Source organism: Dryobates pubescens, chromosome 1 (assembly GCF_014839835.1).
Source record: "Dryobates pubescens isolate bDryPub1 chromosome 1, bDryPub1.pri, whole genome shotgun sequence".
NCBI classification, from domain to species: domain Eukaryota; kingdom Metazoa; phylum Chordata; class Aves; order Piciformes; family Picidae; genus Dryobates; species Dryobates pubescens.
In genome coordinates, this window is record NC_071612.1 from 16,488,930 (window position 1) to 16,504,200 (window position 15,271).

General features: G+C 39.2%; 1 protein-coding gene across 5 annotated transcripts in view; it reads left to right on the top strand.

Annotated features, from left to right (window-relative positions):
• The window catches only part of SORBS2 (sorbin and SH3 domain containing 2), a 143,523-nt gene that overhangs the window by 92,199 nt on the left and 36,053 nt on the right, over positions 1 to 15,271 (top strand). For 3 of the 5 annotated variants that reach the window (XM_054161828.1, XM_054161803.1, XM_054161835.1), the window contains 5 exons: positions 2,199 to 2,265; positions 3,355 to 3,399; positions 4,640 to 4,823; positions 7,916 to 8,030; positions 14,526 to 14,609. In XM_054161828.1, the coding sequence (XP_054017803.1) occupies positions 2,199 to 2,265; positions 3,355 to 3,399; positions 4,640 to 4,823; positions 7,916 to 8,030; positions 14,526 to 14,609 (495 nt within the window). The remainder of the gene's footprint in view (positions 1 to 2,198; positions 2,266 to 3,354; positions 3,400 to 4,639; positions 4,824 to 7,915; positions 8,031 to 14,525; positions 14,610 to 15,271) is intronic. The other 2 variants (XM_054161810.1, XM_009902216.2) reach the window with 1 other exon arrangement.

Below are 15,271 nucleotides of genomic sequence, written 5' to 3' on the forward strand. Positions count from 1 at the left end.
GGATTTGCTCTGATTTTTTGTTATGTTCCAATTTCAAAATATCTCACAGCTTGTAAACTTCGTATTATAGAAAGGATTCTTGCAGTGAGACGGTTAAAAAGTTACGCTGGCACACGCATGTGAGTGTCTCATGTGCCACTTTGTGTCCTTATTTTGCTTCTTTGGGATTTAGCTGAAAGTGAGATTGTTTTCAAGATACGTATTTGAGATTACGTCTTAGATGTGCACAAACTTATCTGAGCCTCGTGTATCCCCGTCATGTAAGAACACAGGTGTAATTGTCAGCAAAAGACTCAAATACGCTGCAACTTGACACCCCTCAGAAGTGCAGTGCTATGCAGAAACATGCAAAAGTGCTATAATTGCATTTCCCATGAACAGTAAAAGGAAGGAGATATCACTCACTCTTTCTCCAAGGTCAGTGAGCAGTCCAAACAGGCATCTTCTCCCAGGAAGTTCAGCCTCGCTCCGTCTGAAGAGAGAAAGAAGTTTCCAAATTATTTGAGTTCGTCATTCTGTGTAAACTTTAAAAGTTTCTTGTTACTCTATCTTTATGAAAATGGCAACAATCTATCACAAAAAGGCAGTAAATGCAGATACACAGGTGGTAGGCAACATACATGCTGTGTTCCAAAACACTATGCTATTCAATAAGCTTGTAAACTAGAACCGGCGAGTATCTGTATTTTGGATTTGAAGTGCTTTTCAGGAGTAGAGAGGTTATTCAGGCTGTAGTTATTTCTTCCAAGCTTGTCTTTACGCTGTTTGTGATGGCTGTTTAGCCAGGGAAAGCAGAGATGTTCTCTTTCTATTCCTGCAAACCCTCTCTGTCCAAAGCTGCTGAGAGGGGAAGGATTAGTATAAAGCTTTTCCTTCTCTCAGAACCTTCATCCCATGTAAGCATGTTCCTTCCATACAACTTGAGCTCCTGCCAGCTCTGGGAAGTACAAGTCTGAAGCCTGAAAAAATTCAGATCATTGTTAAGTTCTGTCACAATGCCAAGCCCTGCCCCAAAGACGGTGAAATTCTGAGGCATTAAAAATGAAGTCTTTGGAAAAGAGAAAGTGCTGTTCCCTTACAAAAAGCATTCAGTCAGCTGGCACTGCCAGAATTTACCCCTGACAGGATCCCAGGAAAGGAAAAACCAGATCAATGGAAAGCAGAGCAGTATGACTGCACTGCTTTAGACTGTTCAGAAAGTTTGCTCTGTGCCTCACTGTCAAAATTATTCTATAGACTGAAAAAGACCGATTTGTACTAAAAATGGGGGCTGGGGGGAAATCAAGTCCATACAAACTTCTTTACCATATGTAGTGAAGTAATATTTCAGCTAGGAAACAAACAAGCAAACTAACGAGAAGGTCCACTGAAAGTCATAAATGCCTCCTTTAATTGCATACTTCCTGATTGATTATTAGAATGCTGCATTGATTTTGGACTCTGTTAAGTACCAACTGTAGGGACTTCTTATGTCCTCTTCACACTATTTGACTGATTGTTCATTCATATATGACAATGCCATGTTCCAAGATTTGATTGTAACAGTTATAATGTATGCAAAGCAGGATGGCATTTGAATGGCTTGGTGCATTGTGAATATTGCTCAATCCTCAAGCAGGTGTTGCTATGTCAGATTAGTGAATGTAAATTCTGAAAATGGATTTTTATATTAATTTATTCTGTAACACAACTAATCCTATCTGACTCATAATGTAAAGTCAAATGACTGCTTTCTCTGGTCAGGTAGGAGCTTCCTATACCTGATATCTATGTGGAAGCATCCTGTTGATTTGTGGAGGATAAGGGGAGTCCATCGTAGAGATATCTATTCACTTTGTCCTTGGACAAACAGTAGGGTCACCGTAGTAAGGTTTATGCACTGTTTGCAATCTATTTACCTATCAATGAGTCAAGCTCTGTTGAAAGGCTCTTCTTGGCACAATACAATCAGAAGGCAGTTGTAGTATCATGGGACCATTGCAGTCTCTTCAGTGTCTTCTAGAACTTGTTACAGGAGTTCTGAGATGAAAAGCATAAACACACCTTTAAAACAGATTGTATGAAAATCATTATGTTACATAGGGGACAAAACATAATGGACTTGACGTCCAGAATAGCATTAAATGTCTGATCAAATTTATACACACTGATTTTCTGAGTTGTTGTGTTTTAACTTTTAAAAACTGCATTTTATTTAGACAGTTGACAGGCCAAAGGATTGGTACAAGACAATGTTCAAGCAAATCCACATGGTTCATAGGCCTGGTAAGTATACTTCAATCTTGGTTGGGTCATTCACCAAATGTACTTTGATTGTCTGCTATGTGAAAATAAAAGTGTTCGCCAAGTGGCAGGTAACTAATCAGATCAAACAGGTACATTGAATGATAGGTTTCACTGCAGAGAGAGCTGTTTGCCTCTGATAAAGGCTGAACATTTATAGTGAACTTATTTTATTGCAAAAAATAAGTAAAACCTAAAGTGATTAGGATATAAATGCAACCAGCATGATTCTGTGCCACGGAAGTGCTCAATGAAGTGATCCTCATCTCTGGTTTGAGGGATGAGAAACTGACCACTGTAAGTCTCCTTCCATGTCATCTCTCTTTTGGAGAGCTCATGTACTGGAGGAGACTGAGCTAGTAAACAGGCTGTTCTGAGAACACTTTCTCCCTCTGAATTACTTCATTTTTATCCATAGAATGTCATATTTGATATAGCTGAAGAGGAGCTTTGTTGACATTACTAGTTTTAGAGTTAATGTCCTTTATTATGGTTGTCACCAAGGATGTCAAGAAACTGTATAAAGGGTTATTATAATTAATGCTCATTACTCCTCTGGAAGGAAGAAGGTTTGATTCATCTTAGGTAGGGCTTGCATTCAGTATGGCCACAAAGAATTTTAGTGGGAGAATAAAAAACTGTAAGCCAGAAATTTTTGGCTTAGAAATCTATTTTTAATGCTAGTCACATTGTAGATGTTTGAGGTTGCTTTTTATGATAAGAACCACTTAATAGTCTCTAGTAGAGGAGAGCTGACAAAAGGAAGGAATTGAGCTCAGAAAAGGGGAAAGAACAGACAAAAAGCTATTGTTTGCAGTTCAGTGCTAACCAGTAAGTACACAACATGGGTGTCATGACCAGAAGGTACTATTTTACCAGTAAGATTATAAAAATAGCCTATAACAAATATAATGGGAAGAGACAGTTTTGAGAAAACACCCGTGAAATGAGGCAAAGACAGTGATTGATTGCCCTACCAATCTTCTGTTTGTATTTGCAAAAGCAAAGCTGCATTGCTGTGATAAACTGGCACGTATTGCATGACTGAAACATGTCTGTTTGTTTTTGTAGATGACGACACAGATGTGTATAATACTGCATATGCATACAGTGCTGGTAGGAATTATTCCCTCACTTCAAAATGAGTCTTTTGTTAATGTCAGCAAGTAACAAGGGTAGTTAAATATTCATGCTTGCTTTTATAATGTTTATAGAAACGCTTCCTATCCTCTTGTTGCATCGCAGTTGGTGTTTTTTCATGCCTTTCTACCCCCACCCTCCCACCCCTAAATGAAACAAAGTTTAATTTTGGTTTCATTCTTACCACAGAAATGAATTCCAGCTGTAGGCCTCTTACTGCAGATGGGGTACATTGTAATACTGTAGCTTCTCAGTTATGTTACATTCATTTTCACTAGCGATTGTGAGTAACACAGCCTTTTCCTATTGAAATGAAAAGGCAGCTACTGTGTGAAAGCACAGATGCTAATTACTGACAAAAAGGTTATTCTGAAAACACCTTTCAACATATGCAGTAAGAGTGCCTAATAAAAATTATGTCAATTTATGGTCTTGTTCACTGTTGCTGTAGGCACGGGTGTTGATGTTATTTAGCTGCAAGAACAAGGCATATTAATGTAGGATATGCAGTTGTTGTGTCTTTCAGATGATTGTAACCATGGTAAAATTATATGTAAAAACTAAAATTCAAGTGTGAACAAAGTATATGTGCAGAAAGCCCTAGTGCCTTGTTCAAAAATGTCATTCAGAATTCTCCCATTTCAGTGTTTGCTTCATTCAACCTGCTCTCATACTGTCTTTTTCCGTACTGTTGAGAGCACTTGTTGTGGGTCAGTTGTTTGAGATGTCTGGACTCCTTTGATCCTCCTCAAGATACACTATTGCCTGCTGACCCAGACTAACAATGAAAAATGTGTACATTTCATACCTTTCCTCTAATGTCTGGACATGGAATAACTGAAAAGAAGAGTGAGCCTAGGGATTAATTACAAGCTGTCATTAACAGCTCTGATGGATGTAAGCACCAATTAAGTGTGTGTGTGTGTGTCCCCTCCCCCTCCACCCCCCCTGATTAATGATTTATTTAACTATACTGCACTTCATCTGTGCATTTGTATGTCTGTACAGAGATATATTGAAACTATTCTAATGAGCTACATAATGTATAGCAAAGTACTTTTAAGACTGCATTTACACATTTTTCTAAACTTTCAGCTTTATTGAATCTGGGGGTTCTTGTAGCTTTCTTTCTTGTTCTTTTATTTATTTTTTTTTTCTTTTCCTTAATTAAACTCATTCTCATGCTGTGACTGTTTCTGGGTTTGCTTTATATTAGGTAGCTACAGTCCATCCTTCTCTGCTCAGGCACACCCAGCTGCAAAGACACAGACATACAGGCCGTTGTCTAAAAGCGCTTCTGACAGTAGTTCTGACGCCTTTAAGGTTTCATCCCCTGTACCACCTCCACATGTGCCACCTCCAGTACCACCACATCGTATGAGGGAAAGGTCTACAGAAAAGTAAGTCAGAGTATTTTCAAGAAGTATTCTTGGTATATACAGAAATCCACTTGCAAGGTACCACAAAGGATGAAATAGCAGCTATAAAAGAATATAACTTAAAGGGCTTTATTCAAGGGACAGCCTGGTGATAATGATGAATAGTATGAGTGTCATGCATGGTGCTGCCATTTCTTCAACAACTAGGAAGTTCTTATTCTTACAGCTGCTACCACCACAAGCATTTAATATTGTTCATTCTCATTAGTGGAATTGTCCTGCTTGTTGTGTTTCAGATTAATCTGTGCTTTAGCAGCAGTCTTGACTTGTTAGTTTCTGAGTAGGCAAGGCTATTTATTGTATTTGGTGGCAAAGACAAAGGATCCAAAAAGTGTAAATTGAAGTTCATGGGAGAGCAAAGCCATAATAGTGTAGCACTCAACCCATGTTTTCCCCAGAGCTCAGAAGAGTTCAATATCCCCGTTTTTCCAACCTCCATCTCCAGTTTGGTAGACCAAGAAAGTGCTCATGGATTAAGTGAGCATTTCAAATTTCTCAGTTTCCCAGCTGCACACAAACTCTACAGACTCTTCACCATAGAACTACTAGCTCAAGGGAGAAGCTTTTTCTATAGTGTGTAATTACATTCATTAATACTGTGTGTTAATATAATACTATGTTATTATACATTTATATGTGTGTGTATTTGTGTATATTTTTAATATAAGAAAAGGGTCCATTTTTTGTCCCATTTTTGGCTACAAGAACACCCCTTTCAGTTACCCTCAACCAACAACAGAATTTGCAGGGGGAAATGGGATTGCTCAGTGATTACTGATTTTGTTTACTTGTACTGCTGAAGGCAAGTTGTCAAGAGGCTTGGGGCTGCTAGGGGTTACAGATGAACCTACCTCACAAAGGGCGTGAAGCTTGAGTTTCTTTAGCTTGTCATACGGAACTGTGTGGCAAGACACCAAAATGTAGATCTGCTTAGCTTTGATCTCTGAAGTTATGTGAGTCACCATCCTGTGCTAGGCCAGATGCCTTGGTCACAGAATTGGGAAGTTTAGCCTCTCCTTTTAATCTCCTGCATGATAAGACAGGCAGTGAAACTGTGTTCTCCAGGCCAGGGGATGGCAAACACATTAGTTATGCTTTGCCTGCTGCTGACAGCTGTAACTTGTCAATCTTTTCCTGACATTGGGAGATACTTTTTTTTTTATTGCCAGTAAAGCCTGAGTCTTTAAAAATCTCACATAAAAGGCTTAGGTCCACATGTGTCTTGCTGGGAGGCAAGATATGGTTTGCATTAACAGGCTCAAAAATATAGTCCATAAACGATTACAGGCTAAGTGCTTTAAATTAGGATGAGCTGAGTGTGAACCAGATTTTCAGCAGCACTCCTTTTTCTGCAGTGGCTTGCAGTATAATGGAACACTTCCATTTTCCTGTTCATTCTCAAAAAATACAAAATTTTCTGCACTGCAGCTAATGTTTTCACTGAGAAGAACAAAAAAAAATAGTGCCTTGTAGAACTACTTCCCCTGAAATGTAGGACATTGTGTAAATAGAGATGTCTGTGTCCCAGAAATTACACCATAAACAAAAACTGCCCCATAGATTTTTTTTTTTAAAGACATGTGACATAAGCATTATGATGTCAGGTCAAATCAAACCAAGTCACATCAGAAAGGCTGACAGAACTGATGGAATTTAGTCAGTGTATTCCCTTTCATCTTGTAAATGCAGACAGTAACAGATAGGATTTTGTCTTTCCTTTCCCCCATTCTTTGACTTAGCAGTGGGTTGTTCTACATGGAGGTAAATAAAAAGATGCTAGGTACAGTTTTCCAAATGTAAGTAAGTGACTGCAAAAGTAAGTAGTGACTTGCCAGGAAAAGGTAACTCTCACTGTGATAGTAACCAGCTAACTATCCCCCAAGAATGTATAGCTAGCTATTCATATAAAATGGTAAATGACTGAAGAGATACAGTAGAATCATAGAATCAATAAGGTTGGAAAAGACCTCAAAGATCATCAAGTCCAACCTGTCAACTATTAAATTGAAAGCAAATTTATAATTTAAGAGAATGGACAAATTTGTTCCCCTAAGTCAATTGCCAAATTCTTGTTTATCTATTCAAATTTCCAAGGAAACAGTACAGTGCTTGCAGGGATATCCTGCAAGGGATATCCTGCAGGGATATCCTGGAGAAGAGGAGGCTCAGGGGAGACCTTATTGCTGTCTACAACTACCTGAAGGGTGGTTGTAGCCAGGAGGGGGTTGGGCTCTTCTCCCAGGCAACCAGCACCAGAACAAGAGGACACAGACTCAAGCTGTGCCAGGGGAATTTTAGGCTCAAGGTGAGGAGAAAGTTCTTCACAGAGGCGTTAGCCATTGGAATGTGCTGCCCAGGGAGGTGGTGCAGTCGCCATCCCTGGAGGTGTTCAAGAGGGGATTGGACATGGCACTTGGTGCTATGGTCTAGAAGGCATGAGGTCTTGGGTGACAGGTTGGACTTGATGATCTTCGAGGTCTTTTCCAACCTTGTTGATTCTATGATTCCATGATTCTATGATATCCAAGAGGAGTTCCACTTAGAGATCAGGAAAAAGAACATCTATCAGATTTTTCACAGTGTCTTATACATAACACTTCATTTTTTGTCTCATAAAATTTTGTTAACTTTTTCATTATGGACTTACTATCATATTGTGGGATGACAAAGTTATCTACTAGTTGTCTATATTAGTATGGTGCATACAACAAGTATAATAAAGCTGACATTTGTGAAGGCACGTCCAGGTATTTTGACACAATATATCAGGGAAGTTTTTCAGTTGTTCTAGTAGTTAGAACAAAAGTATGAGTGGTCACATAGGCTGGACATCTCTAGTATTTTTGGTGCTGTACTGAGTATACCTGCTATAAACAGGTTAAAATGGCACAGTGGTAAAAAATGGAGGTGCAAGGGCAGACATTGCCCAGCTGAAATCTGGAAGGAGAAACTATGCTGAGGTTCATTTGGTTTTGCATGTTTCTCTTACATGGATCTGTAAAGCAAATGGCAATGACAGTAAATTAACTCAATTGCTCCTATTTGTTGTTTAGAAATGACTGGGATCCCCCTGACAGAAAGGTAGACACCCGCAAGTTCCGTTCTGAACCAAGAAGTATTTTTGAGTATGAGCCAGGAAAGTCATCAATCCTTGAACATGAAAGACCGGTAAGACACGAGTGAAATGTCTAATACAGTGAAAGGTTTGGTGAGAAGTTATCTTTTTGTTCTTTACCACTGATGATAGCTATTTAGATTAATATTGAAGGTCCCTTTTCAACTGTGACTTTGCAGCAATTTGTCCTTGCCGTTTCCTGACGGTCCTGTTGAAAATGTGGACTTGGCTTATTTGTTAGGCTGATATCTTCTGGTATTTCCAAGAAATCAAACTGCCACTGTGTAATGGATGCTGGGCAGAACTGTGAATTAATAGAAAATGCTTTTTTTTAATTGGCACATATCTCCATTTCAGTAGTATTAACAGCACACGTGACATCTGATTAATTAATGCATAAAAATAAGCTAATTACATTTGCAAGATGTGTCTAATTGTATACATAAGGAGATTTTGGTCAGTTGCCCAGAAAGGCTGTGGAATCTCCATTTCTCCAGGTGATCAAGTCTCATCTGGAGGAAGCCATGAGCAACATGACCTGATTAGACCTGCTCATAGCAGAAGGTTGGACTAGGTAACCTCTGGAGGTCCTTTCCAGCCTCAATTACTCTGCCATCTGCCCTAGGTGAATCTCCTCTGGCAGGAGGGGTTGGACTAGATGATCTCCAAAGGTCCCTTCCAACCCCTGTGATTCTGTGATTTCTAAGTGTACATTAATGTGTATTTAAAAGTCTTCATTCCTCCTTTCTAAATAATGACTGCGGTTGTGGAATTTTTTGCAAGCATGTCTGATAGAGCTGGGCTTATTCGTGCAAAATGGCCATTGACGGAAGTTTTCATCTGCTGAAAGACACATTCAATCCAGGCTTCCTAATTTACCTCTGTGCTAGCTCAACACTTAGTTTAGGAAAACTGTTGTGTATCTGTGACAGTATTTTCTCTTCTTGGTCCTTTACTTTTGAGGTTGAAGTGATTGAGGGAGTCCAGTTTTAAAGGAGTTTATGAGCACAGTACTGGATTATTGTTTGTTACTGTATCACATGCTTATCCACAGAGTTTATTTTACAAATTAGAATAAATAAAGCAAACAATTTAATTCCAGAATAGCTAGTCAACAGCGTGAAACATCTGTACTCAACTCCTTTCCTTTGTGTTTTTGTGGTCTTTGCAGGAATATAATTTTTGATAGCTAGAAAACACTAAGCTTTTTTTCATATATATATATTAAGTCTTTGCAGAAGTGATGCATTTTTCAGAGAAGAAATTGACACTACATTGGCCACAACGACCCCATGCAGTGCTACAGGCTGGGGTCAGAGTGGCTGGAGAGCGGCCAGGCAGAAAGGGACCTGGGGGTGCTGGTCGATGGTAGGCTGAACATGAGCCTGCAATGTGCCCAGGCAGCCAAGAGGGCCAATGGCATCCTGGCCTGCATCAGGAACAGTGTGGCCAGCAGGAGCAGGGAGGTCATTCTGCCCCTGTACACTGCACTGGTTAGGCCGCACCTTGAGTACTGTGTCCAGTTCTGGGCCCCTCAGTTTAGGAAGGATGTTGACTTGCTGGAACGAGTCCAGAGAAGGGCAACGAAGTTGGTGAGGGGTTTGGAACACAAGCCCTATGAGGAGAGGCTGAGGGAGCTGGGGTTGCTTAGCCTGGAGAGGAGGAGGCTCAGGGGTGACCTTATTGCTCTCTACAACTACCTTAAGGGAGGTTGTAGACAGGCAGAGGTTGGTCTCTTCTCCCAAGCAAACAGCACCAGAACAAGAGGACACAGTTTCAGGCTGCACCAGGGGAGGTTTAGGCTGGAGGTTAGGAGGAAGTTTTACACAGAGGGAGTGATTGCCCATTGGAATAGGCTGCCCGGGGAGGTGGTGGAGTCACCATCATTGGAGGTGTTCAGGAGGAGACTTGATGGGGTGCTTGGTTGCATGGTTTAGTTGATTAGGTGGTGTTGGATGATAGGTTGGACACGATGATCTTGAAGGTCTCTTCCAACCTGGTCTGGTCTATTCTATTCTATTCTATTCTACTAATTAATATAATTAAACAAGTTTTTGTATTTACTGGGAAGATTAACTTAACAAATATTTTTATTGAAAAGGTGATAGCATTTCTTCTGAGCACTTACACATTTTACACACTGAGGTTTTATTTACCTGCCTTCCCAATTCCAAACAAATAACATCAGATGCAAGTCAAAAATAAGAAAACTACAGTGCTGTTTCAAGAATGGCTTCACTTTTCTAATAGTTAGCAGGTTTTAGTTTTGCCAAAATCAAGAAGTCAAAGGGACTTACTTCAACATTCCAAATCTTATAATATTTTGTTGAAGTAGAATAGAATAGAATAGAATAGACCAGACCAGACCAGACCAGGTTGGAAGAGACCTTCAAGATCATCGTGTCCAACCCATCATCCAACACCACCTAATCAACTAAACCATGCAACCAAGCACCCTCTCAAGTCTCCTCCTAAACACCTCCAAATGAAGTCACTTTCATGTTTACAGGATTGCAGTTTTGATGACAAAATGATCTGAGGACAAAAAAGTGTTAATAGCTACCTTATATGATGATAAACAGGACAGGTGATGTAGAAAGATCAACATTCCCTTTATTGACTTAGAGGACTACATTGCCACCAACTGTGGCAACTACATTAAATTGGTAGCTTGGTATCTTTGCTATGAATATAAAAAAGATGACTGCAATTTCAAGCTGCAGTGTCATGTATCAGCCTTCTGTCATGAAGCAGGGAATTAATGGTTTTTCTTCTGTAATTTAAATATGTAAGCATATAAAACATCAGCAAAAAGGAGAGGCTGGAGGTTGATCCTTTCAGATCCCAATGAAGTGACATCAAGCTGTCTTCCAAGCAATGGTGCAGCAGCACCTTTTTTCTTATTTCATTAAGCCCATAAAATGTTACTTTTCTTTTTTCCTAAGGTGGTGCATGAGTTGCTCTGCTGTATGTTTCCATCTTCAATGTCTGCAATTCAATAAAACGCTCTTTTGTTTTCTGTAATATCATCTGAATCATAGAATTGTTTCCCAAAATGGATGTTTACTCTCAGTGAATACTGGCAGTGTAATAATTTAATCTTACTTGTATGAATAAGAACTTAGATTTTTTTATTCTTTACTAGTTTCAACCTGAAGAATAGAATACAGAATTAACCAGGTTGGAAAAGACCTTTGAGATCACCATGTCCAACCTATCACCCAACATCATCTAATGAACTAAACCATGGCACTAAGTGCCTCATCCAGTCTTATTTTAAACACTTCCAGTGATGGTGACTCCCCCACCGCCCTGGGCAGCCCATTCCAATGGCCAATCACTCTTCCTGTGATATGTGAAGTAATTCCTTGTTACGTGTACACTTCTCTGTTTCTGCAGTAAAGCAAGTAGGGAAAAATCTTAGTGTTGCTGTAAAGAAAGACTTCAAAATTGGGACAAGCAACAGATGTGTTTATTTTCATTAGGTATTTTAGTCTAAGCATGAAAGTACACATGTGCTACTCAGATAAAACTGTGAGGTTAGAATTTAAGTCTAGACTTATATTTTTATGTGTATATATGTATATACTTACATATATATATTCAGTACACTACTGAGTTTCTGTGTAAGATGATTTCATGATCAGAATAAATTAAAAACTTTACTGTTTTTCAGATACCAGAAGCAGACTGGGCTTGCACCATGATGTGCATTGGTTGGATTTGTTTGGGGTTTGTGCCGTAGTGAAACATTTGACATTTTCTTTAGACTGTGCAAGTTTAGTTGCCTTTGGTATTTTGAGCTGAAGGATTTTTCTCAGCATGTTTTAACAAGAAATTGGGAATTCTGCATGTAAGTGTCTTTTGAGATAACATTAAAAAAAATATGTCTTTTTATAAGATATGCAGAGACCTAAGTTAATCTTGTAGTGGACAGAGCTATCATAGTATCAGTCAGGGTTGGAAGGGACCACAAAGATCATCTAGTTCCAACCCCCCTGCCATGGGCAGGGACACTCCACACTAGATCAAGCTGGCCAGAGCCTCATCCAGCCTGGTCTTAAACACCTCCAGGGACAGGGCCTCAACCACCTCCCTGGACAAACCATTCCAGGGCTTCACCACTCTCATGGTGAAGAACTTCCTGCTCACATCCAGACTGAACAGAGCTAAAACAGCTCAGTAAAAATGCTCAAAAACCAAACCAAACAAACAAATAAAATGAGAGAGAGAAAAGGAAAAACAAAAGCAAACTCTTTGTGACAGACATCTCATTCCATTGTTCCAAAGAGGCTTCAGTATGGTGTCTGAACTTGCAGATGCAAAATACTAATTTGACCATGCAGGTCATGTAAGAGCCATTTAACTTACCAGTTTAAATGCTCACTTTTGATTATTACCTGTTGACTTCTACTTGCCTATACATGATCAATCACTGGCAAAGCTGCATGCAACGCTATAGATGCAAATATTATTTCATGGCAGTGTTCTTCTGCGAGTACGTTGATGCTGTGCTGTGCTGGCCATCTGATGCAAATGGCAAAAGGATGAAGTTACTGGTCTTTAGTAGAATATTTTCAACAAGTAATGAAAATATTACTAGATGACTACATGAAGGGTAGATAACAGGAACATGGCTTGGTTTGACTGACAAGTCATAAAAAGGGAATTTACTTCATTGCTTTTACCTTCTGTTGAAGCAGTTTGGAAGATACTGAGTGAAACCAAGCCACGTTCAGGGTTTTTTTTTAGTTAAAATTAATTGTTTATTTTAAGTCGCTTAGAAGAGGAAATAAGAGGGAAAAGTCCATCAGCAAAACTGAATCTGAAAGCCAAGAGAACTCAGTTTGCGGGCGTGATGAGCTTGGTGGCACGGGGCTTTCAGACGCCTCTGCCAGGCAGCAGTGGACTTGCAGCCTTCAGTGCTCAGTTTCTTTCTGTCTGCTGCCCTCTGCAGTTCAAGTTGTAAACAGAAGTAGCACTTGTGCGCGTGGAGCTGGCTTTAAACACTTTCTTATGCTCTCATTTTGTTTTCACACACTACTACACGGGGAGAACTCCAAAACTTAGAATCTATGTAAAATGCACTATTTGTAGCTTTTCCTTTACAAGCAGAAATGTGAGTGGTTTCAGCTGTCAGGTAGTTGCAAGATTATCCAAAGATAAAATGGGAGTCAACTCCTATTCTCATTTTTATCTCCTTGGCTAGCTGTGTGGAAGACCACCTGATCTGACAGTGTGTTCTGGGGGGCTGCTGCTAGCCAAGGAACATGGCTGATGCTTACTACCCAAACAACTAACGTCAATAGCTCTGGATTTGTAGTTCCCAGCCTTGTGCTCTGGTATATTGGCGACAGCTTGGCTAAAGAGGAAAAAGTGTTGCATGCTTAATCATCAGTATCATTCTTTAAGAAGGACCATGTCTTCATTGAGGATTGCATTCTAGGTCACACCATAATTAGTGTCTAAGTTCTGATAATTACAGTTGTAGAGGACCAGATTTTAAATCCAGAAATATCTTCAATAAGAGTCTTTCTCTGTTTCAGAGAGCTTTAACTGAACAGTTCACTGGAATTCTGTGCTGCCTGACAGCTTGCATCAGTTCCTACAAAGGAACTGGAGCTATTTAGTAAATAATTAATGCAGCCAAGTTTACAGTTGATTAGATACCCCTTCAGGAGCTCCACTGTTTTGCACTGTCATGTTTTCATGGTACTTGAATAAATCTGTCAATTATTCTTCTACTCACTGAAGAATTTTCCTACTGCTATCTTCAATTGCTACTTTATCCTTTTGCTGTGAGAATTTTCAGATGAAAACAGTGTCTCTCGCTGTGGAAAAAATGCTTCAGTGTGTCAACAAGGCTGCGGGAGAGAAAGCGCTACAAAACACTGCTAAAATGAATATTAGGCAATGCATAATTTTTTTGTTACCTCTTTTTTTGACCATAGAATTTAAAATATAACAGTTGCACTTCATGTGCTGAAATGGCTTTTTAAGATTTTGCCTGCATGGTGCATATTGCTTATCTCTGTTAAGTGCTTGCTTCAAGACAGCAAGATCCGAATTAAGATGCTTTGTGAGAAGACGAGGAATGGCCAAAAGCGATACTGATAAAGTTGTGTCTTTCTTGCTGATCAGATGGGCAATTTCTTGCCTATACTGAAAATGGCAATCATTTAAACCATCTTTATAATGAGGAATCTTTAGTAGCAGTAAATGTACTTAAGTAATACAGTGATGTTTACAGAAGTGGTCAAGGAGCCCTCCTAGCTTCAAAAGAGTAATGAAAAGAGTACTGAAAAACATCTTCCAGTCAGTGGAAGAACAGCAACAAAAAAGAAAAGCATTAAAGCTGCCCGTCAGTGACTGCTCTTGAACAACAATTTTCTGTCTTCAGTACCATCTTCATTCTTTGATTTTTACTCCACTCCTTTCCCCATATTTGTTTTGTGTTTGTGTGTGTTTCTTGTTAAAGTGACACAGCATTTCTAGCACTTTGCTCAGTGTGTGCCTTTTCCTTCCCTTTTCCTTCACAACTGCTCCAGACTGATCGCATAAACCCAGATGACATAGATTTAGAAAATGAGCCCTGGTATAAATTCTTTTCAGAGCTGGAGTTTGGACGTCCGGTAAGTGAGGACAGAATATTAACCTTTAAACATTAGGACTGTACAAATTACCAAATTCAGCAAACATAAGGCAGTAAAGTTAATCTGCTGGGAAGTTTTATTATTATTATTATTATTGTTTATTTTTTTGAGGAAGGTCATTAAAGTAATCTTGTGTAAGTATTATTTTTCAAGTGGACCCTTAGCTTGACAGAGAAGTGGCATTCATAGCTTGAATTTGGACTACATATTAGACAAACAGCAGTGTGTAAATATTTAAGAACAAGACAAACTACATGTTCAACAGAGATGTTGGCTGGTCTCTCTAAATCTTTTGCATTTGGCTATATTGTTTCTGAAGAGAGAACATGTCCAGTTTGCATTAGGGATGCTAAGTTACAAATAATGTATTTGACTTGAAGGAATGTGTCTAGTTTTAAATGCATGCAGCCATACACAAATTGCTTATAGCAGTAAATACTGAGAGTTTTTTTACCTCTCGTATGTGTATGTGCAGAATACATATTTTGTGCCTGAACGCAAAGATACTGCTTTGCTCTGTTTTCAATCTGCTATCTGCTTGAACAGAGAGATTTCAGTTCTGCTCTGATTTCCCCAAATAGCCAGGTCCAAAAAAAAGGACTCAGGCAAATAGATGCCACTTGACTCCTATGACAAACTTT